At 37.5% G+C, this 24,122-nt stretch overlaps 1 protein-coding gene across 1 annotated transcript in view; it reads left to right on the plus strand.

Moving 5' to 3' along the window:
• The window catches only part of TMEM245 (transmembrane protein 245), a 116,351-nt gene extending 98,497 nt beyond the window's left edge, over positions 1 to 17,854 (plus strand). The window contains exons 13-16 of the mRNA XM_019540734.1: positions 6,113 to 6,213; positions 8,490 to 8,664; positions 12,204 to 12,398; positions 14,625 to 17,854. Of these exons, the coding sequence (XP_019396279.1) occupies positions 6,113 to 6,213; positions 8,490 to 8,664; positions 12,204 to 12,398; positions 14,625 to 14,670 (517 nt within the window). The 3' untranslated portion in view covers positions 14,671 to 17,854. The remainder of the gene's footprint in view (positions 1 to 6,112; positions 6,214 to 8,489; positions 8,665 to 12,203; positions 12,399 to 14,624) is intronic.
• Positions 17,855 to 24,122: the final 6,268 nt, after the last annotated feature.

A 24,122-nucleotide genomic window follows, 5' to 3' on the forward strand; every position in this document is an offset into this window, starting at 1 on the left:
CAGCCTCACAACCCACCACCTCCAGTCCCTACTTACCTGGGCTAGAGCTCGGTCCAGATTACACTGTAGCCTGCACCACTGGTTTGCCCTGCATGCTCAGGCAATTCTTTTTTTCAGTCAGTGGAGTCATGTCTCTGTTTACCATTGCATGTTGCGCTTATTTTAGTAGGCTATTCCTTTCTTCCTTCACAATGTCTGTAGGGAAATTTAAAATTGCCACATATCAAAAAATCACTTTCGAGTGCTTGCAGATGAAACATTTTAATTGCAAGTGAAGTTAATACCTTGGACGCCTGCCTCAACCCAGAGTGCCTATAAAGTGAAAACTATTACCCATTCAGTCTCGTATCTTGAGAGAACATGTATCATGCTAATTTAGCCGAAGTATACATACATTTTTTTAGGATAATTTTCTATGATTTTTAGTTAGGCTTGCATAATCAACTTGAGCTTAAAATGTATTTGTGTGTATTCAATTTAAAGAATCCAGATCAACTAGAGGATTTTAAAAATTGTTCAGGGAAAAAAAAACAATATGAAAGTATAATTATACTTTAATATTCTTGGAGGCTCCTGGTAAGATATACAGTAATTGAAAAACTTCACTTCACCAATGATGAGCTCCACTATAAGAGTTCCAGATCATGTTTATATGGAAGTGTTCAAGTAGGATATGTTCTCTCAGTAGAAGGGAGAACCTTATAGTGACTCCAGGCCTGAAAAAGACTGAAACAGCTTACGTTATTCAGTGAGGGAGCTTAGCATTTGAGGCAGGTTGGCAGAAGTCGGGTGCATTCTTGCTGTGATGAAGAAGCCAACCCAGTAGGTAGGGGAAAAGTGTTACTTTATTTCCTTCAAGGCTATATGGGGCACAAATGTTCCTTTGTTTTGCAAACTCCTTAGAAGTTTCTTTGCCAAAGTCTCTATTGTAACTAAAAGCCAGTGAACTGGAATCACTCACCAGAATACTACATATCCTTGTTCCAGGACAAAACTGGCCAAAAGCCAGTGCCATTTTGAGAGTGGCTGTGGAAAGGTAAATACTGGACTGCACCCACTTCTGCTTCCTGGCAGGGAACTAAAAAGATGACAGCCATCTTGAGCACAGCATTTTTATTTTCTTTGCTAATGCAGTGGTGAAGAAAATCAGCTTCTTTGCTTAAGACGTTCATCCCAGCATTGGGGGGCGGGGGGCTGATTTTTTTTTTTTGGGAAAGGTGCATGTGATATGTGAGTAAATACGGTCTATGAAAATTGCTATTATGTCTCCTCCCTTATTTTTTCTCATTTAGCTTGCATTCCACTCATTTGCTCGTCTCTTGGGTTTTCACATTTATCATAAGATTTAGTGCTAAAAACTGCTGTGCTGCTCCCACTGAGGGTTAACCAGTGCCAAAGAGAGTGGTATCTTTTGCTTACAATACTTGTATTCATTTAGCGCAAAATTGCATTTGCAATTTACAGCATCCCTTGGATGCATTTGTGATCCACTATAACACCCGGGTCTTACTTGACAATGCTGTTCCAGTCTACTCTCCATTCTGCATTTGTGCTTTTTTTTCTTTCCTGGTATTTGTCTTTGTTGGACTTCAGTGGTGTTTTTATGGTTCAGTTCTTCAGTCTAGAAAGGCCATTTTAGAAAGGCTAATTTTCATTCCATAAAAGCTAAATGTAATCCTATCCCACTGCATGTCCACAGAATTGACCAGTTCTGTGTTTTCTGCAGACTTAGTTCGTATGCTCCATCCCTACCTACATGTTTATAAATAAAAATGTTTATTACCTGTAGACCTAGAACAGATCTTTTGGACTCCACTTTTAGACCTCCTTCTAGTCTGACATGGAGTCATTTTACATTTATTCCCCTTCTGATTTTTAACCTATTATGTAGCCACCTAATATTCTATCTATCCCTTGTTTCTCTAATCTACTTATGAAAATGGCAGATGCAACTGTCAGAGCACACTAATGTCCAGGTATATTGTGTCCACCACATTTCCATTACCCACAAAGTAATTTTCCTTGTCACAGCAGGAAAGGAAATTAAGTTGTCTTGGCACTGTTTATACTTAAATCCATGTTGAGTGCTAATGATTACCCTGTTGTTCTCTAGATGTTTACAATTTGACTTGCATAATTTCATCCAGTAATTACCAATGTGTTCAAGTCAGGGTGGAAGATCTATAGTTTTCTGGGTTTTCCTTTCTATTTTCAAAAGTTGTATCGTATGGTAGCTCTTCTCCTGTCCTCTTGGACCTCACCTGTCAACATGAATTTAAAAATGTCGCCATTGGCTTTGAGTTTTCTTTGCCCAGTTTTTTAAGCTGCCTGGATTGCACTCCATGACTCGCTTCTGACTTAAAATCATTCAAATTAGTCCAAAGTTTTCTGACACACTTTGCTAATCAACAGAGATTCAGGTTTTCTCCAATTTAAAAAAATCCCCAATTAAAAAAAAAAAAAAAAAAGTAACCTCAAATCCACATTTTTCCATGATTTTAAAATAAAACACCGCTATATAGATATTGGTGGTGTTTCATTTTAATCATGGAAAAATGTGGATTTGGGGTTACTTTTTTTAAAACTGAAAATTGGGGATTTTTTTAAATCGGAGAAAACCAGGATCCCTGCTAATCATCCACATCCCTTCCCATTCGTTCTTGAATATTATTTCTGGCAGCCGTTTGGTCGTGAGTTTTTATGAAGCCTCAAGCAACTTAGGCAGATGTTAAAAGTATTTAGCCATGAAAATCAACAACCTATAAAACTGTGCATAGATTTAAGCTGGTATTTATCCCATTGCTTTTGAGAAACTACTATATAGAAAAAGATGAGTTCATCAGAATTTTTTTTTTCCCCTCAACATTTAAAATTACTTGAATTAACAGTTTCGTCATTAAAAGCACAGCTGTTCTGTGAACAGGCTCTCATTATAAGCACATTATATTCTGTTCAGGCTTCTATAGAGAGCTTACACATTGTGTTAAATCTAACAGAAAAGGAAAGTGAAGAAAAATGTTTTTTTCATGTAAGAGTTGAAATATATTAATTTAACTCTTTGAAGTTCTCATACAAATTCTGACACTTAGCTTGCTAGTAAAGTTTTGAGCTTAATTTTGTTGGTTGTTTGGTTTAAATCGAGATGATTTCAATCGCCAAGTGGAAATGTTTGATCTAAACCATCTTTTTTAATCAGCTTTTCCACTTGTACGTCATAGCTTACATAGGGAAAAATCCATAAATCAGAAGCTTTAAAATGGGAGTCAGCAACCTTTTAGGGCAGTGGGCTGCTGTTTGTAACCCAGCTGCAGGCTGCTACCCACTCCTGAGTGCCTAGGCTACTTGCTACAACCTCCACTGCACACCACCAAGCATTTTGCAGGCCATATTTGGCCTCTGGGCCCTAGGGAAATCATTACACGGTCTCTAGGGTTGTGGGGGAGGAGAGGGTGCTTTAATTACAGCATCTCTTGGGAGCCGCTCTAATTTAAAGCACCTGCAGTGTCTCATGTATTCAGTGTCCTACACTTAAATGGTGGCAGGGGTACTTTAACTAAAACTCGTTTGACATGCCATTTTGAAGCATGGGGACTCTGAATACACAGGACCCGGAGGCTGCTGGAGCCTGCTAATTAACACGCTCCAGTGGACTCAGTTAATAATCTGCTCTGATGTGTTCTCATTTGCATACATCGGAGCGGTATTACGCACATGTATAGGTGTCCTAGGTTGCTAACCTCTGACGAAGATGGATTCCGTGAATGATCCTGGTGGTTCTTAGGAGAGTCGGACATGATCCTAATACTTGCAGTGGTTTTGCTGGTCTTTTACACGTAGTAGTCCAATTCTTGAGTCCCCTAGAAGATCAAGCATTTAATATTTGACTTGATTTGCCAGATTTATCAAACGTGACCTCAGAGGTTAATATTTTTATCCCATTTCTTTCTATAGCACACTTCAGCATGTAGTTTAGTTTTTGAAATAAGTTAATTGATTCATTAAAGTGAATTGGATGGTTTTTGTTTTAAATATTTTAAGAGCTTACAAGTCCCTACTGTATATTTTGTATTGCATTCAGATTTCACTTTAAATGAGTTTCTTTTTAAAAAGAAAGCACATAGTTTAAAAAATAAAACCCCAAGACATGCTTTTAAAATGTCATCATCGTTGTCATCATCGGTCACCCTAGAGCTTGAAGTTTACTTCTAGCATGACTAAAATGCATTGTTTTCCCCTTTAAAATATGTTACGTTTTGGTTAGCTCAAAATGTATCATCTCCCATGCAATAGTATGGCAGCTGCGGTCAGCTGAAGTGTTTGGAGCTTTCAGTGAAGTATCCTCAGCTTTGCAAATATTTCTCCCTACCCTTCTTAATAGATTGTCAGAAGCTGAACTGGTTGACCTTCACGTCTTGCTGCAAGCGGTTGCCCCACCCCCCTTGGCCCTCATCTGGGAAAACAGCTTGACTGATTTGTCTTAGATGTTAGTATTTAATAAAAGTTGGTTTTGTGGGGATTTCATATTTGGGCCATTATTTCTAATTTGTAACTTTTTGCCTTATTACCAAGAATAAAGCTATTCTACAGCTTGTACAGCTGTATAATATAAATGGGGCTCTGTTCTGAGGGAAAGTTCTTGGAGGTGTTAGGGGTAACTGAATCTATTTAGTTTCCCTCAATGGACTGCAAGAGTTTTATAAAGACTGACAAATACTGATGTTATATAACAGTGATAGGTCTGTAGTTTGAGGCTTTGTGTTAATCCCTAGAACAAAATATTTGCCTTGTAAATTATTTCATACAGACCTAATAATAGAATGTCATATGTGGTGGAAGGTGATCAGTGAGTTTTTGTTTTTGTTTTAATCCTATCCCAGTTGATTGAAATGATACATGACTGAAAATAAATACTGCTTCTGTGATGTCATCCACTTATGCAGCTCATCTCTGCATGATTTAAGACCAATTTTGTATTCTTTAAATTTAAAAAAAGGATAAAATTCCTTGTAAATAATGCTTACAGATGTGCAAGCTAAGGGTGATTCAAAGGAAAATGAACATGAACCTAATGCTTCAAGGAATAAAGTGAGTTGAGTATGGGGAATGGTATATGCTGGTTGAATTAAAACATTGCCTTCAAGGCAATTGATGGAGGAACTCTCTATACACAAGTTTTAATTGCTTTGTGAATCTGTCTGTAACATGAGGGTTGTCTGGAGTACACTTCAGAGAGTAAGTGCTGAAGCTCTGGCCCTTACTGAACAGAACAGTAGGCCTGTGTCTACTACTTGGTTGGGATACAGGAGTCTTGGGTTAAAATTCCTGTTCACCTGCATATATCTTGTATTGCCTTGAACAAGTCATGTAATCTACCCAACAATCTGAAACATAGGTGCCAATATGAAGAATAAAAGCCATTTGTAGTTGTGATGCACTTAGATGTGAAAAAGGGGGTATGTCACTTATGAGCTGATGGTCTGATTTGAAGGTGTGTGTTCAGGGTAGTTGACAGATGCAGAAAGAGAGAAGTGAACAGGTAGAGTCAGAAGAATAGAAGAGGGTAGAAAAAGTATTGTGTTTGAATACTTGTCATGGAGAAGAAGGGTGAGGTACTCCTTTTGGCGGGGGTAAGTGGAGGCATTTGGAAATCTAGTGGGAGAAGTAAAGGGCGAAATATTCTGACTTGTGATAGGAAGGGTATGTTGCAAAAACAAAGGGATGAAACAGTTGGTGTCACAATGTCATTATACAGGAAAATGCCTGAAAAGTACATGGCAGTAATAACTTAATCCTCTTTCCTTCCTTTTTAGTATCTCAGTTTAATTCTAAATCAACTCCGTTATTTATCTGTAGTTATTGGAGCTTTATCACTACCCTAATGTGTCCTAGGTATCTAGTATTGAAAACCCTTAATTAGTTTTTGTTTTAAATGGCGACTGATGAACTCAGTGCTTAGTTATTGGTACATAGATATTTTGTATATTATTAAAATTAGAACCAAGTAATTTATTGTACTGATGGTTTGAATATTGTTCACGCTACCTGGACATCTTTATCATTCCCCAATTCTTCTAGCCAACATAATTTATAACGGTATCTTTGATTATTTTAGAGGTGTGTTTGATGCTTCTCTCAAAATGGCTGGGTTCTATGGACTGTACACCTGGCTGACTCACACCATATTTGGAATCAATATTGTCTTCATTCCATCAGGTAGGTAAGAATGTAAACATATTCATTGTCAGACAATAGCAATATAATTGTATTGTAATTAATTATTAATCAGCCCTAATTATTTATATGAATATTAATAAGGTTGCACTATCAAGCAGTTGAAAGTTAGGAAATGTTATAGTTAGGCTTGCCTCTGCGACTTCTTTTGCCTTGTGCTAATAAAAGCAGCACAGTCTTTGATTGTTCTCATACTGTTCTTTTCCACAGAATCCCTGCTTCATTCATTATAAAGGATCTAGATGATGTTTGTATAGTGACATAGTTTAGAGGGTTCTTTTTCATCTGTTGTTCAATATGTGGTCCCCATTCCACCTGAGCTACGTATTATTTAAACCCTCCTCTGAACACAGGCTGAAAGGTGGTCTTATCCTCCCGTTAAGCTCCAGTTATGGTTAGGGTCAAAAGTTGCTGCTATCTTTTGTATGCAACTTGAGACACCTAGCACCAGATTTTTCCAGAGTACTTATTGTTACATAACACTTTTTCTTCAAACGCTTATTTGTATTCACTTCAGTTGCAGTGGTGAGTGCTCATGAAAGCCAGACACATGGTGTTTTAAGTTGGGCACCAAGAAAATGGGAACATCAGATAAGTTGGCCACTAAAGAGAATTTTTATTTAAACCACTTGCCTCACGTCTGTAGCAAAGGCAAAAATAGAATCCAGTTTGCGAAGAGTAGTATCCAGCTGTTCTAACTAGGTGACCTCTGTTTTCTTCCATCTGATTTGCTGTACACCTTCTGGCGTTTGCAACAGATGTCACACAGAGCATTTTTGCACATACTCTGTGGGTGGGGCAAGTGGTGCTTTAATTAGAGCGGCTCCAAGAGCTGCTCTAATTAGAGCACCGACAATGTCTTGTGTATCAGTATCTCCACACTTCAAAATGGCAGTGGGGGTGCTTTAACTAAAGTGTGTTGAAACAAGCTTTAGTTAAAACACCCCTGCTGCCATTTTGAAGCACGGAGACGCATGAGATGTGGAAGCGGAGGCTGCTGGAGCACACTCATTAGCATGCTCCATTAGGCTGTATTAATTGAGTCTTCTCTGATGCACTGTAATTATAGTGCATCGGAGTAGCTTTCCCACACATCTACAGGCTCACCATAGGTTCTACAGAAAATCACTTCCTTAGGCAAAGCACCCTAATTCATCTCCAGATCTGATCTCTCTTGTGAGCGCTGACCTATAAATAGAGGTCCTTCAGCAAAAATAGTATGCGCTTGTGTGAAGACTAAGATATGCACAAGGTAGTCAAATTTAAAGTTTCACAGGCAATATTAAACTTTGGCATTCCTATCTCCAGAGTTCTTATTTTTCAACCTTAACTATCTTATAATGCAGGTTTTATACAATTTATTGGGGGGGGGGGAGGGAATTGGTTTACTTGTTTAAAAAAAAACAAAATAAAATGAGCTGTTCCAGAAAAGAAGTTATCAGTGTGCACTTTACCACGGACAGAACTTTTTCACCTAATGTAATTTTTGAAAATGACTAAGGAATTTTGACTGAAATCCCTCCTGCTCCCTCCCCACCTAAAAATAAGCATTAGGCTCATTTCTGTGAAACTTTCACACACAGCTAAAGTTTGTAAGCAACTGAAAGTTTCTTATAAGGGGAAGTGTTGGTTAACCTTAATAGATTGTGCATCTGGGCCTACCTATAATATATATTCAGATTTTTAAAGAACCCCCACTATGCTGATCACAAATGAATTAATGCACAAATCAAAGTATCTGCTTTTGATTAACTAAACCATTGCTCCTGTTTACTGACTTCATTCATTTTGATTTTGCAATCATTCACCTTCAGTAAATTGTAATAATACAGGTGCTTCTACTATGTTATATCAGGTAAGCCATAATGCCTTACAGAGGCTGTTTATAAAACAAAAATATATATTTTTAGTGAAGAGGAAATACCAGAAATGCATGTTGTTTAATTTTTTAAAATGCTCACCTGTGTTTGGGAATTGCTCATTTTTGGCATCTCGTTGTTTTCTATATGGAAGAAAAATGTAAATTATTAGAATTTTGAAAGTGGTTAGCTCTTCTTTTATTAAACCACAGCAGTGAATTCCTTGAAGAGCCTAATCTACCATTTATATATTTGGTTTCTTATTTAAAGTCGTCCTGTTGATTTTTAAATGGGACTTTGTGCAGTAAAATTAGCAGAACCTTACCCCAAGTATGTCTGTAAAATTTAAGTTTTCTAATCTCAGCTTTCTAACTTCCTGTACACGATGTACTACTGCAGCTCTAGCAGCAATCCTTGGAGCTGTACCATTTCTGGGGACATACTGGGCAGCAGTACCTGCAGTTCTAGATCTGTGGCTCGTCCAAGGAGAAGGCTGCAAAGCCATTTTGCTCTTGGTTTTTCACTTGTTGCCAACATATTTTGTAGACACAGCAATCTACTCTGATATATCTGGGTAAGTGTGTACCTGAAGACTAAAGTATAGTATTTTTTTAATATTGGCATTATATCCTTGCTTAATTGCGTTTTCCAAAATCCTACAAGAACAAGCTTGATGAAATCATGTAATACCCAACAATAAATCTTGTCCAAATGGTCAGGGCAACCACAGGAATTTCTTCTCCAGTCAGACAGGAGCCGTCTGAGCTAAATTGGCCTTGAAAATGAGGAAAGTCTGGTTTTAATTTTGGTTAGGCCTAGAAGCAAATCTAGGAGTACAGAAATTTCTGTACTGTATTAGGCAAAAGAGTAATCCAGTCCAATATCTTCATTCTGAGAGTGACCCAATACCTGACACTTCAGAAGCTATGGGGAACCCAGTAATGGTAGGACATTATGGCTTGACCTAGTCCATGATGAAAGCATTTTGGTGTCAAATTCCCCTTTCATGGGTTCTTTTCACAGAGACTCTCTTAGCCCAGTATTGGGATTGGCCTCTGAGTTTTAAGTTTGGCTTATTATAATATGTTTAGCAGGACATTAGATAGACTGTTCATTTCTGTTCTGGATCTGTGGATAGATGAGGTTTGCCATAATCTTAATCACTGGTCTTGTTCAACTGGTCCATTTACTGATACTAAGCAGAGAGAACTGTTGCTAGGAATATATACAGTGTTAATAAGCTTCTTCAGAGATTGTTAAACTGGTTGCTTTACTCAGAAATTTGGGTCAATAAGTGCAGTATAAAAAACTCATAAATGATTATTGGAAAAATATTTTAATGATTTTAGGGGCAGTGATCATTTGAAGCCAGTAATTTCATTCTTCCACTTAGCTGTTAGACTGCTTTGTTTCATCTGTATGAGCTGACTGTTTACTGTCCATGAAATAAATTTACTTGCAAGAGAGAAACTGTATACTTCCCATTACATAAAGCAGTAAACATCCAGCTGTCTTGTTGGTTGGATTAACTCTATTTGGAAGAGCTGTAATTAGGTTACGGAAGGATTTTGAACTGTATTAAAACTGATATTGAAGTCCTATCCCAACATGTCATTTGCTGTGGCAGCTGCCTATAACTTAATAGCTGGGACCACAACATTGTAATTGACAATTGCAGAAAATAAGTACAAAGAGTTAAATTAGGAAACAGTCACCTCTTCATTTTCAATTAGAAGTACAAAACGTAGGAGTAAAATCTTTTGTTTTGTCTGTGTCCCACTCTCTCAGAACTAAACTTACCTCTCTTCCCCCAACTGTTTGTTAGGCCTCTTTTGGGTCACAAATGAAATGGGTTTGTGATGCATACATCACAAAATCGTGATGTATTTTGTGTTAGCCCCATGCAATAGTAACAGGCCAGGGATAGAAGAGTGAAGGTGGTAATTTTAGGACTGTGGTATGTAAAAGACGGTGCAGAACTCTGGCCAACCAGTGTGTTCATTCTCTAGAAACAGATACAGCTTCCAGTAATGTGTACTAATTTAAAGTTATTAGCTTTCCCATACAATTCTATATGTATTGTCATCATGTTATTTTAAAATAAGTAGTGTGTGTAAGGTTCACCTTTTAGCCTCTTAATTAGGGAGATTTTAGTTTTGATCTTCAGAAATGGAACACAGGCCAGAAACTGAATATTGCTATTAGTGTCTTTTAGATCACTGTCTATAAACATTTTAAATTAAAAGCAAAGTCTGAATTAGTGATGCTCAGCCTACAGTCTGTGTACTGGATCCAGCCTGTGAAGTCATGTTAGCCAGCCTTTGGTGCGCTCTAACCAGCCCAGAAAATTTTGGATGTAGGGAAGCAGTGGCAGAATCTCATCCTCAGTGGTGGGGAAGCAATCGCAGTGTTAATTGCCCAGGCTTCCAGAGTCATGATGGTTTAACATGACCACTGCTCCTCTGCTGCCAAATGGTGGACCTGTAAGGAGCTCTATGGACCACATGATGTGGCTGCACATGCCAGATTGGGCCAGGGTTGGATCTATCATCCATTGCATGTTTAACACTTCAAAAACTTTTGCTTAGAGTTTGAGATGGTAGAAAAATTCTTTATTTAAACATTTGTTGTTGAGATATGTAAAACATTTATTCCTGCATCTCTTTATTATTGACAAAATGTTGATTACATTAATGTATCGGTACTGAAATGTTGTATGAAGAGACATGGTGATCAGCTGTCTTGTATTTTAAATTTTTTTTACAAAGAAAATATTTTATGAATGCCCATTAGCTTTTTGTTCTCAAATGTTAAGTTTAACTAGAATGAACTCTTGAGGGCAGGGATTTTTGAATGTTTTATTATATCATAAACACTACCAAAAATGCTAAATATATGTAGAATTATTATACTTTCTTGCATCATAAATATCCAATAATAGTTACAAACATATTACATGTTTTGTCATCAATCCATGTTTTTACAATATCATATTTACCTGAATCCAAGATGATCCTGAATTTAAGATACCCCTCCCCCCCAATAATTAGATTGTATACATGGAAATTAGAACAAAACGTATAAACTTGTTTTAATATTCCACATATAGAATCTAATTATTGAAAAACCGTCTTAGTTTTCCCCACCACCACTGTAGTAGGGAAAGCAGTGGTAATAGGGCAAACAGTAGTGGGGAAGGCAGTAAGAAGGCAGGTGATGGGCGGGAGCAGTTGGGGAGCTGGTGGGGAGGGAGGAGTGACAGGCAGCTTGTTGCATTCTACCTGCCCCCCTCCCGGCACACTTACCCTCCTTGTGCCTGTTCCCTGCTTACCCTTAGTCCGTACCACAGACCCTGCCCCTGTTCCAGCCTGAGGCATGGAACACAGCCCCAGCTCAGCCCTGTAGCAGCAATTCTCTCTATGCCACTGCTATGGGGTGGGCTGAGAGCAAGCTCTCTGCCTTGGGCTGCACCAGGGACATAGCTTGCTGGAGTAAGCAGTTGGAGGAAGGTTGAACAGGGGGGCTGAGGCTGCAAGTGAGAGATGGTGGGGAGAAAACCAAGGATGCAGCAGAGAGAGTGGCAGAGGATGCAGGGGTGAGGCGAGCGTCAGGCAGCAGCTGCAGCTCTGGCCCCAACCTAAGGTGGGTCACAGTTGGAGCCACAGCAGCTGCCTGTCCCTCTACCACTTCATATTTGAATCCAAGATGAAGGGTGTTTTGCTCCAGTGTTAAATGAGGGGGCGAACTATCTTGAAATCAAGTAAATATAGTAATAATGGCGTATCATATAAGATGGTTCTCTAGCATTGTTTTTTCTAATTGGCATACACATACTGCTGTGGATATGTGGCAGACTTCTGTGTGTAAGAGGTAGGGATTGGAAAACAAGAAGGGGAAGAAAAAATATAAATAATGGAAATAAAAGGAAAAAAATAACTTCTCTATGATTATTTTTTTTTAGATTGTCTGAGAGGTTACAGTGTTATAGTGACATAAAGTGTTACATTTCTTTGTTTATCTATAACATGCAGTCATACAGAAGTGCAACCCAAAAGAATAGTTTGAGACCACTTTTATGTAGTCATTTTGCACTCCTTTGTATTGTATTTCCAGAGGTGGCCATCCTTACCTGACGGGTCTCGCAGTAGCTGGTGGAGCATATTACCTGGGATTGGAAGGGGCAATTATTGGACCCATACTTCTTTGTATACTCGTGGTTGCTTCCAACATATACAGTGCCATATTAGTGAGTCCGACAAATTCAGTGCCCACCCCATCACAAACGCCATGGCCTTTACAGATATACTGGTAAGTAGAAAAATAAAGTGTTGTTGAATATGTCACAGTGTTGTACCTACTGTGCATGCAGTATGTTGAAAAGCAAATGTAATCTTTATCAGGGGACAAGGCAATATGCCATGCTTATTGTAAGTGCAAATGCATTAAAACATCACTCTTGCTCTCAGCTCTTGCACTCGCACTCACTTCTGCTGACACTAAGATGTTACCAGTCTTTCAGTTGCTCAAGTCAGCTTATTGGCCGGCTAAGATGAACCCAAGGAGGGAGCCGGACCTCTGTTGGATATGTTCTGATGCTCTGTTGTTGTGTAGAAGTACCCAACACTTCTTTATTCTCACCCATCTTTTATAGTACCTGTTTCCCATGTATGTCTATGGACCTCGCTGTGTCATGGTGTTTACATGGCAGCTGTACACCTTCAGTTCTTTTGATTGAATCATGCATGGTTTATTCAGACCCATTGTTCCTGTTTTGATCAGGCTTGTCGTTTCTACTTCGGCAAATTCTTCTTTGTTTTGGGTTTATATGCAATCTTCAGCCATTGGAACAGGAGGTTACTGCAGCCTTTAGTTGTTGAAACTGTGACCGATGAAACAGAAGGTCATCTCTTCCTTTCACATGCAAACTATATTTAAACAAAAAAACCTAACAAAGTGGTGTTACACTTGCACCAAGCAATATAAAAATAAGATGGAGTCTAGCTTAGGCTAAGCCATACAAAAGCTAAGCTAAATAATACATATAATCAAAATAAAATAGATGCAAGTTAGTTTTACCTTAAGCAAAATAATACAAAAGTAAAACGGATAGAAGTGAATTTAAAAGAAAATTAGTCTAGGCCTGACAATAGACAATTTGAATAAATATCCATATATATATATATAGGGGACACAAGGCCATGTATTTTGTGAAAAGTTGGAGAGTAATTGACTGCCTTGTAATGCACTAGAAACAAAAAATAGTATGAAAAATAATACTATGTTACTTAGTTGCCCAAGTTCATGTATACAGAATATGCTTTTTCTCTCATCTATTATTTTTTAAAAGGCTGATTTTAAAAAATAGCATATTCTGTATTACAGAATGCTTTAAGGATTGAAGGAAGCATGTGGAACTCCTGATATGCCAGTTTTCTGATTCACATAAAGGATGCGCAGAATCCATTGTAATGGATGTTATCATATCTTGATATCCTGTGATTAGTGTATATTTGCCTTTGTGTAATACACTTCTTTTATATTCTGGAGATGACTGTGATGACCCATTTATGTGCATCTGATTGCCATCAGCCTTAGTGATGGTAATCTGTGTGCCAGTAATGTAGTCAAATGTCTCATGGTACAGTATTTTGAGGATCTGTTGGACCCAACATTTGAGGGAATAAACTTTTACATTATTCCTTCAAAAATGTTTTAGACTTGCTTTGTCATTTCTGTACCTTCAATAAAAATACATTAAAATTATACACTAAAGTATTAGGAAGCCAGTATGAGTAGGCCTGCAATTAAATAAATATTGAAAACATCTATGAAGATAATCATTGTGCTTGCATGTTTGCTTAAGTATGCTTTATAACATAAGGCTAGCCTCGGAAGGGTTTTACTAAGCTGTTTACAGGATTTTGGAAGTGTATAATTATCCAAGAAGGATATTTACTGCTAATGTTTCATGCCAAGTACAGCGGGTAGCTAGAATTCACTCTTCCATCTTAGTTAAGTGAGCTGAAGTTCAGTGGTCATAAGGAAGTCAGTAAGTGCCTCGGATGTAGTTTTCAAAGCAATTCAGAAAAAATCTGATTGTCACCCTCAGTGATAAAAATAATGTAAGAAGATGTGGGTGCATTTAGTGTTTGCAAGCTAGAATCCTGTGCTCTGCTTCAGTGAGTAATACGAATGACTCCATTGGAGCAGAAAGACAAAGTTCTCTGGGTAGATGTGATTTTTTTTTTTTTTTTATTAGACCAGCTAAATAGTTGGAAAAATTATTCTTTGCAAGGTTTCAGGCACAAACGCCCTTCTTCAGGCCCATGGAGAGTTTTTGTTGGGGTAGTTCAAATAAATAGAAGCAGATTGTGCCCCAGGTTAAATTTATATATAGCAATAATCTAGTAATTTCAATTATAAAATGTGAATAGACGCACAGTAAGTGATAATTTTGCAACTACATATTTTCTTTTCCATTTTCCTTTTGTGAAACTGTTTGCTCTTCCTCAGCAAGCAAATATTTTCTTTCAGGTCATCTAGAGAGAGTCCTGAGGAAGTGAAAATGACTGCAGAATGAGTTTGACGCCAGGATGTACCTATTCAGTATGAAGTAGTTGTTCTCTTCTGCGTTGAGGTTGGAACAGTTGTGGCCTTCTCTCTTCCAGCTGTGCCTAGGAACAGCTCAGTGAAGCACAATTTTTTTTCTTTTTTTTTTTTTTTAAACCGTCTAACATCTGCTGGCCTTGCATTATTAAGCACTTTATCTTTGCAAGAGAGAGCGTCTACTTCCCATTGCTTTGCATATTACCATGCAGATTTAGAGTTCAGATGCCTTGTTTGTAGACTTTTTTCTTCAGAAAACACCTTGCGAAAGAGAAGTATATCCACTGGAGTCAGGTTGTGATCTGCTGAAGTGACTAACTAGGTATTTATTTTTTTGGTTATTTGTATTATTAACTTTTAGTAGCTTTGAACAGAAGCTGTGTTCCAAACCTTTCATCACTGGTATCTTTAGCTAATCTAAGAGTGTATTTCCTTAGGAACATTGAAACCTTTTAATAGAGTAAAGCACTAATTAACTATCTGTTGCTTCTCAGCACATTTTTGACCACCTTTCACTTCATAGAAGATCAAACTTAGCGTGCTTTATAAGCTGACAATGTTAATGTCAGAGAGTGGTGCTTCCAACCTGCCTAAAACTAACAAGACTTGTGATTTGTGTCAAGTAAGGGTTATCCACATGCAGCATAGGAATGTTTGTTCAAACAATTTAATCCTTGGGTTCACTTTTGAAGTAGAATATTATCAAGTGTTGCTCTTTAGCTTACAACTTAAACCAGTGCACCAGGCTCTCAATAGGAAGATGTTTCCTGTGGATTCTTCTTGCCTGCTTGACCAAATGTAATGAAAGGACTTATGGTAGAGATGAAAGAAGGCTACGTGTCTGCTTGCAGTGATTGAAAGAAGCTGAATGGTGAATGTTTTCACACTGTATTTTTCAAACATTTTAATTTGTGTTTGTTTATTGGGGAAGTAGTGAACAACAAGGGAGGTTAGAATTTTTAAATAAATCTCTGTCTAAATATCCTGATAAAATAGGTAGAGATCTGAAATTCTTTAAAATGTGGTATTAGTGAGATTTGAGAATCAGGACAGTGCACTATTGTTTTTCCCTAACCTATCGTTCTTCTTGGATTGGAGTTTGTGGCACCTCTGGTTTTTCATACATAGGTGCTAATGCAGGCTTGAATTCGTGCATTGTTTCCACCAGAAAAAAATGGAGGTTTGTTCTGTAAAATGTCTTATGGTCTAAAGAGACATATCCTAAAAACTAAATTTCCTCCACCTTTAGTTAACACTCCCCTGATCAACAGGGCCCAGGACAAATGATCAGCTTTATTTTTAGCTAGATCATATCTATTCAATTCCTGACTGAATCACCTTGCAATTTATGGCAGGGTTTCTTTATTCTTAAGTTACAGTGTAGCACATGGCATATATATTACATGTGTACTGGTATTTGGCATTACAAAGTCTGACCACATAACCTAGACTAAGTTATTCTATAAGGCCATATATCTGGTTCTACCCAAGTTACAGAGGTTATAATAAATCTTTGGGAAACTTCTGTCATGGCAGTGTACATGTTCATAGATAACCCATAACATTGAATTTTTAGTTTACAAATAGGGCTCAAAACATGATAGTTAATACATAGCCAAATATTGTAGATTTGCAGTAAAATGGCACTATCAAGAACCAAATTTTAAATAGCAGAGATTAAATTCATGCTTGTCTTCTCATTCTTGACTGACTTATCTAAATAAAGAATTTTGTATGTGTGCAACTTTTGCACTTACAAAATTGCAGGGCTAAAATTGGAGCCCAGATGAGGCTTCTTACATAATTAGCCTTAAGGATTTAATGAAAATTTACTAAGTAAATAATACGTATATGCAATTCATAAGCAAAATTCAAACTGATACAGATATATAGATGTATCAGGTTGAATTTTGCTTATGAATTTTAAGGTTTATAGGTTAATTTAACATGTTGCTCTGTGTAGGCACAATATGTGCAGTTATGGGTAGATGTCCAACTCCCAATTCCTTTGCTTTTATGGGATCAAGTTAGATACTTTAAATAATTTAACATCTCATTGCTTTATACATGACAGTTCTGAAAAAAAAGTTTAGGATCTCATAAACTGTAAATTTTCCTGTGATATTCAAACCAGTATAGATGAGATTGTCATGGCACTTGGGAAACTGATGCATTTTTCTATATTAGTTCGTGCTTCAGAGTTATATAACAGTATGAGTCTTTTTTGGTCTATCATGTTACTGTGTGCTGCCTATTCCACTCCCTACAGAGCTATATAAGAGGTAAATCACTCCCCAAAAACATTATATCTTTAATATTTTTTTTCAATATTACTTTGGTATTTTTTTTCCACTGTGTCAGGTTATTTGTATTAGGGGTTTTCTATCTGTTTTTTTTCTGACCTGATTTCAAAATCCTGAATTAGATGTTAAGGTTCTTTCTGTGGTAAAAGAGACTCTCATAAACAAAGAGTAATGATTTTTCCTAAAGCATCCAAGAAGTAACTAGCCAGGGAGAGTGAGTGCTCTTCACATAAGGGGATATTCATTAATAATAAACTAATTCAGTAAATTGAAAAAATGTTACTATTTTGAAGCGTTTCTATTGCAGTTTGAAGATCATAATTTTGTGTGGCATTTATGCATGCTTGGTTCAATATTGGTTTGCTTTTTAAATGATTTGTTGTACTCGAGACTTCAAATTCAACTAAGATTTACTATTAAGAACCTAATGTTATTAAAGTACTTTTTTTAAAACTAGCCCTACATTTAAGATCAGAAACTCTGCCAGGACTGCAAATAGAGAAACAAAGACTTTGTTTTAACTATATGTGAAGTATAGGAGTCAATGACAGTTAACTCCTCTAAAAAATAAAATAATCTGGTTCTTCAACTGTAACATCTTTCATGAAAAAGTATGAACATTTTGGTTATCCAGTTTTTAATATGAGCTTACTGTAGCATTTTGAAAAATAGTGCCAAAAGGAATTAATGACTTGGATCTTTTCACATTTAATAATAGATATTTTATGGAAATGTGTAGCATTTGAAAACAGTAGAAAAAATCAACTTCACGGTTCATTCAAAAAATAGAAGCATTGGTTTTATACACCTTTTATGAAATTAAGCTTTTAATCCACTTGTAGACACCAGAAAAAAGATTAGATGATTTGATGCACCTTTTTCTTTAGTGCTATTAAATTGTAGGCTCTTCTGAGCAGGGTCTTTCTTTTACTCTGGCCTGATGCAGTTTGTTCCCCTTGTGTTACAGTAAAGCAAACATTGTAAGCTAATCTTTCCAGAGTATGTCAGACATTGCACTGAACTTTGCATGGGAAGACAGAGACTTAATAATTTAACAGTTTGAAGCAGTCTGTAAGTCTTCGTAAGATGGACCCAAGAGGCATGTCCAGACGAGTGCAGTGTGTGGTGCTACAAATACATTTGCAGCACCACATACTGCACAGTCCAAGGTTCTCTGTGCTGCCTGAGTATGTGCTCCGCCAGGTTTTTTTTCTGCAGGTTTTTTTTTTTTTTGACCCGTGGCCATCTAGATGTGAAAAAAAAAAACCAATGGAAATAAGAAATGGAGCAATGTACACTTGACAAATACATGCGCTGCTGAAAAGTGGAGCCGGCCTGCCCAGAGTCGCACTCTGCTGCCAGCCAGGCTCTGCATGGCAGAATTGCCACGGCTGCAGCAGCCCTGGGACACTCCCAGGACCCCAGATAAGGATGCTAGCGCCCCAACCTCCTCTTCCCCACCCAGGGTAACTTGCAGCACACTAAAGTGTGCGTGCCTCGGGCATTTCCTGGGAACAAGAAGTGGTGCAATGTGCGCCACTGCTGCTTGTCCCCAGGGAACCAAACATCCACGCACATCTGGATGTACCCAAGCAGTGCATGGGTGACGACATAAAATGTGTCAGCTGTATTATAATGATTTTGTTTAGCACATAAAGTTTGTTGCAGGTGTAGTTGCCCCATGGTTCACACTATTGTGATTTGTATAGAAAAATGATTCAATCTGCCTTCAGCAACTTTCAGCATATTCCACAAGTTTGTTTACACTTTTATTTTTGTTTGAATTGTCTGGTTGGGTACATGAGTTCTAGTTGGAGTAATTACTACATAAGGAAATCTGATCTTTTTTTGGAAAATTACAGACAACAAGAGAAAATAAAATTTTGTATATAGAAAATATAACTACAATCACCACTGTTAATAATGCCAACTTCATTTCCACAAAATATGTGTATGTAGGTTTGTAAAGTTAAATATAATCTTAAAAAGCCTTAATCTACATACAATTATAATCCTTTTAAACATCTTAAAAGAAAATTCTGCCGTCATAAAGGTTAAATGCATTTAGTACTTGTGGTATAAGCATACATTTATTATCACATTCCAATGTTCAGTGTTTGTCTGACACCAAGGTGAAATAGCCAGGTCTTTTTAAAAGATGCTTTTGCAGTAAAGCCATCTGAATTTTTGTAAGTGAATTTAACCATTGGTTAACATGGGACAGCATTTAGTTTTTTACAAGCATTATTGGAGTTTGCAGTTTTACAAGCAAGAGGATTGGTTTCTTAATCCAATAAACCATTCTTCTAATTACAGATGGCATGCATTAATTCTTCAGATCCATCATCTCCACAAATCCCTTTTATTATCTGGCTTCTCTTTTAAGAGTGAAAATGTCATTTTTTTCCTCTTCTTTCTATACTCCTTCAAATTACATAAATGCAGCAATGCAGTTCTTCCCCTTTCATTCATAGCTGTTCTACAAAATTGAATTGTTTTAGCATGTCTAATAAATGCCACACAGTTTTCATCTTTAATCGTGCATTATTTCTACCGGGTTAATTCAAGTTTTACTGCATGCTTTATCATGAATGTCCAAAAATATTTTTTATAAAGATAGGAAATACAAAAATGCTATTGGAATGTTAGAAAGTGAGTTAGTTGTCCTTTAACCAGAAGCAGTTTCATAGGTAATGAGGGAATTCAAGGATTCTATATCTCGTTTGTAAGTCAATATATTTATACAGTGTGTGTGTGTGTGTGTGTGTGTGCGCGCGTGCCCTCACAGAAAAGGAGTACATCTTGTATTTAGATTTTTTTAAAACTGAAACTTTGTCTTCTAATTCTTAAGACAATCCAGGAAAAAAATTCACATGGTGACAGTATGTAGTGAAAATAAAAATCATTCTGAAATTGCTGTATTTAGTTGGCAATGGTGTGACAGAGCAAATTGGTAAAGAAATTGAAAGAGAGAACCTGGCAAGTATCTGCTCAGGTGACTAAAATAGTTCTGATTTATTGTAGCATAACTAATCAACAGCTTGTCGTCTTGTCTGGTCAAGACTATTGGTCTTGAAAGTATATGCAAAAGTTGACGAAAGTACTTCCAGCCTTGAGGGTCTTGAAGTAGCAGGCTTTCAATCCCCAAATTTTACTATTCTTTTCTCGCATTTAGCTGAATACTTTGGTGACTTAAACACTGCCAAAAATGGAGATTATTGCTTTACACCACATTAAATTAGGTTCTAAGATGGACAGTGTGTTTTTTGGCAACAGACCTGATTCAGGAAAGCATCCATTCATAGCAGATCCTGTTGAGGTTGGTATTCAGGTCAAGTACATGCTTATGTGTTGACATGAACCTTGAACTCCATAACGTGGTGCTAGTCCTACTAAAAATGGCATCTTTTAGGGTAGGAATGTTCAACCCCCAGCCCGCAGGGCCATGTCATCTGGCCCGAAGGGATCCCAAAGGTCCAAACTGTTTGCAGCAGCGGAGTGGTAACAACAATTGCCATTCGCCTGCTGCCAAATTTCCAGACCCTTGGGAAGCCTCACAGGCCACATACTACACTGGATCTGACAATGAAGGTGGCCTGATTCAGGGAAACAGAGGCTGGCTAGAGATAGTGCAGGCCCTGATCCTGTAATTCAGGGCCGTGGGAAAGGAGTTCAATACCCAGTGCTGGCTCACAAGTTGTGATCTGGCCCCCAGGCTGGCACCAAGCCTTTCACCCAGTCCACTGCTTCAGGTTTGCGTCTGTTTGCAACAATATAGTGTTATGTAGAAAAGTCTGAGCTATCCCTGAACAAGCAGAATAATTTAATAGTATTTTGGTCTATGTGGAATGCTGTTCAAATGCAACTCTGCTGCTCTGGTACCTAAACTTTGTTGAGTATCTTTATGTAGTACTGCATTGGGCTTTGTAGGCATACCCTTAGAGTCAGGTTGGAATTATAGCAGGCAGGGGGAAAAGGTATCAAGACCATATTGTTTTACAGTGTAATGTAGCATTTATTTATGGCCCTGATGATTTTTCAGCATATTGGATTTAAAAAACTGTTGTTAGTTTCTCCATCTAGTCTTACTTTTTGTCACTGTACTAGAAGTGGCTATAGCAAGTCTTTGACACAAATTCAAAATTTTCATTCTTTGCATGAGACTTCATTATAGTAAAAATAGAAGAGTATCATACAATTGTATGATCACACAGAAAGAAATAACTACAAGACAAATTAGTTAAGCCAAATTGGCATCCAAACTTTGGGGTTGGAAAAGTAGCAAAACCCCCAGAGTAGGCTGCCTTGCTCTGTCTCAACCCAATGACTAAGCTGCTATGTCTGCTATAAGTACCTTTTTGGAAAGTGTTAGCGAAAGCTGCCTGTAATTTTCTCGCTGTGTGAATGAATGTCATGGGTCTTGGGTGTCGTCATCCCTGATATCTCAATCACTAAATTCACTCAGATTTTTATTTAAATCCACTGCAGTGTTTAGTGACTATTAGAAGGGGGAAAATATTTTCTATGATAATAATCACTTGATAAACTTTTGGTACTGGTAGGAAGACCATATAATTTCTCCTAAAAATGAAATGCACAGAAACTAAGACATTGGATTCTAAGACTGGTTTGACTACTTTTCCTCATTTACCTTTTTTGTATAATGAAGTAGAAGGCGTGCATTCCTATGTCAAATTATCTATGGGGATTTGGAACAGTAACTTGTACTTTATCAAGACTCTGTGTGTGTGTGTGTGTGTGTGTGTGTGTAAATAGACTTTTACATATTCAGGACAGAAACTTGTAAAAAAAAGCCAGAATTGGTTTTGCACAGTACCTGTTGTGTGTTTGTATGTATAATACTGAAAATGTAAACCGCGTGTCCACGTGTGGTAGAGTTGGAAACATGAGTAGCTAATGAAGAAAACTGGTAAACTTTCAAAAATATTTAAACTTTATTTTTGACTTCTCACAACACATTGTTTCCTGTTGCAGGTGTGGGCAGCTTTCAACATAATATTGTATTCACATTGCAGTCTTTTGTAAACACAAATGTTTAATGTATTTTGAAATAAAAGTATGTGAATATATGTGAATGCTAAGTTTTATTATTTGAATGACTGATGGTAAGTTTGATTGGATCCCTGGATGTAATTATTCTGGTGCAACACAGTGAGTCCTTGGACACCTAGAAGACTAAAAATATATACTTAATAATATGCACATTCTCCAATGGGATTGTAAATGTGACTTACTGTGGAAAACAGAAATAAGTCTAAACTATTACATTAGAGAGGAGCTTATCAAGTACAGCCTACATGCCTGCTGTCGTCCTGACCTGTGAATGCAGAAATTCCAGTTACCAGTCTTCAATCACAGCAAGGTTTGGTTTGCCTTTATTTTGGCTTGATGTTTTTTTCTGGGGGGGAAGGGGCTCATTGCTTAACATATTTAATAGAACACAGCTTTAACAAAAGTATTAGCTTGTCATTAAACTCTAATTTTAGAATATTTAAACTTTTGTCCAATTTATTAAAATGACTCTGTCACTTTCTCCTGTTTTCATGTGACCAGCAGGACTATAATCAGGGAATTGCTTTTTGGTAGATACTGGCCACGTCTACATGAGATGCTGACAGTGCATTCACACTGAACGGCTTATTTGTGATGCTGACTACACAGTAGCCCATGACTGACTGTGCAGTAGTCCATAACTATTGTGCTGTAGAGTCTCATGTAGATGTGGCCACTGAGTACGGTATTGTAGCAATGAGTTTTTGATAATTAAGGATGAGGGTCTTCAAATTACCTCTTTTTTAATTGGAACATCCCTCTTGAAGTGCAGTGCCCAGAACTGGACACAGTACTCCAGCGCCGCATAGAGTGGGAGCAAGACCTCTCTGGACCTGTTAGTGATGCCCCTGTTGATGCATGACAGGGTGCGGTTGGCTCTGCCTATTGCTTCGTTGCATTGGCGACTCATATTCATCCTGGAGTCAGTCCTGACTCCAAGATCCCTCTCTGCCTCTGTGCTGCCGAGAGGGTCAGCCCCTAACCTATAACCATAATGCTGGTTCCCTCTCCCCAGATGCAGCACTCTGCACTTGTCCTTGTTGAACTGCATCCTGTTCAGATGTGCCCACTTCTCTAACCTATCCAGGTCTGCCTGGATGTGGTCCTTGCCTGTCAGCGTATTCACTTTACCCCACAGCTTGGTGTCATCAGCGAACTTGAACAGGGTGCTCTCCACACCCTCATCCAGGTCGCTAATGAAGATGCACAATGGAAGTACTAGATTTCATGCGCATTATGTAAAGCACATTAATGAATGTGTAGATGCACCCCCGATCCTGAGAAAATTAGCAGTTTTTGGTGTTAAAGGAACATGGTCACCATTTGTTATTTGTGACCTAAATATTGAAAAAGCCATCTTTTCTCTTCTCTTGAGGAGGAACTGATACTGTTTTGAAAATTTTTTGAACCTCTGAAGGCTTCAACTATTTTGTATTACCTGGCTCAGTAAATCAGAATTCTGATTTTGATTAAAGAGAGAACTTGTGGGGAAGGAAACCTTTCCCCTAGATTATTTTAATTAATAGTATGGAGCAGATTCCTGTGAGGAAAGAGGAGGAAAATGTATGCAATTTTAACTAATAGTTGAAAGACATAAAGCATTTTAAGTTGATTTATCATTGAATACCAATTCTTTCTTAATGTTTTCTTCTAAGATGATAACGCTTTTTATAATTGTCGTGTACTGATGGTTCCTTGTTTATGAACCCAGCACTTTGTGCATATAGTCTCGCTATTGAACTGCATGTGAAATTATGTCTGTGTAAAAGTTTTTTGCTGTAAATGTCACACATGCTCGGGTTAAATAACGTTGAACGTGAATTCTAAATTTCAGAGTGAATTTTTAAAGGCTAGGCAAATCTGAAGGTTTTCTAAGAACTACCAAAAAATTTAAGTTCTTAATCATTTGGACATTAATATTGTTGCATGGATTATAAATCAGAAAAAAAAAATCCAGTTTTTCAAATCTTCTGTTAGAGTACCCAAAGTAGTCTAAGTCTCTTCTTCCTGTTTTTCTGCAGCTTAGCCTCTTTGTCAAATGTCCTGCCCT

This window comes from Crocodylus porosus, unplaced genomic scaffold (genome assembly GCF_001723895.1).
Source record: "Crocodylus porosus isolate Cpor-Errol unplaced genomic scaffold, CroPor_comp1, whole genome shotgun sequence".
NCBI classification, from domain to species: domain Eukaryota; kingdom Metazoa; phylum Chordata; order Crocodylia; family Crocodylidae; genus Crocodylus; species Crocodylus porosus.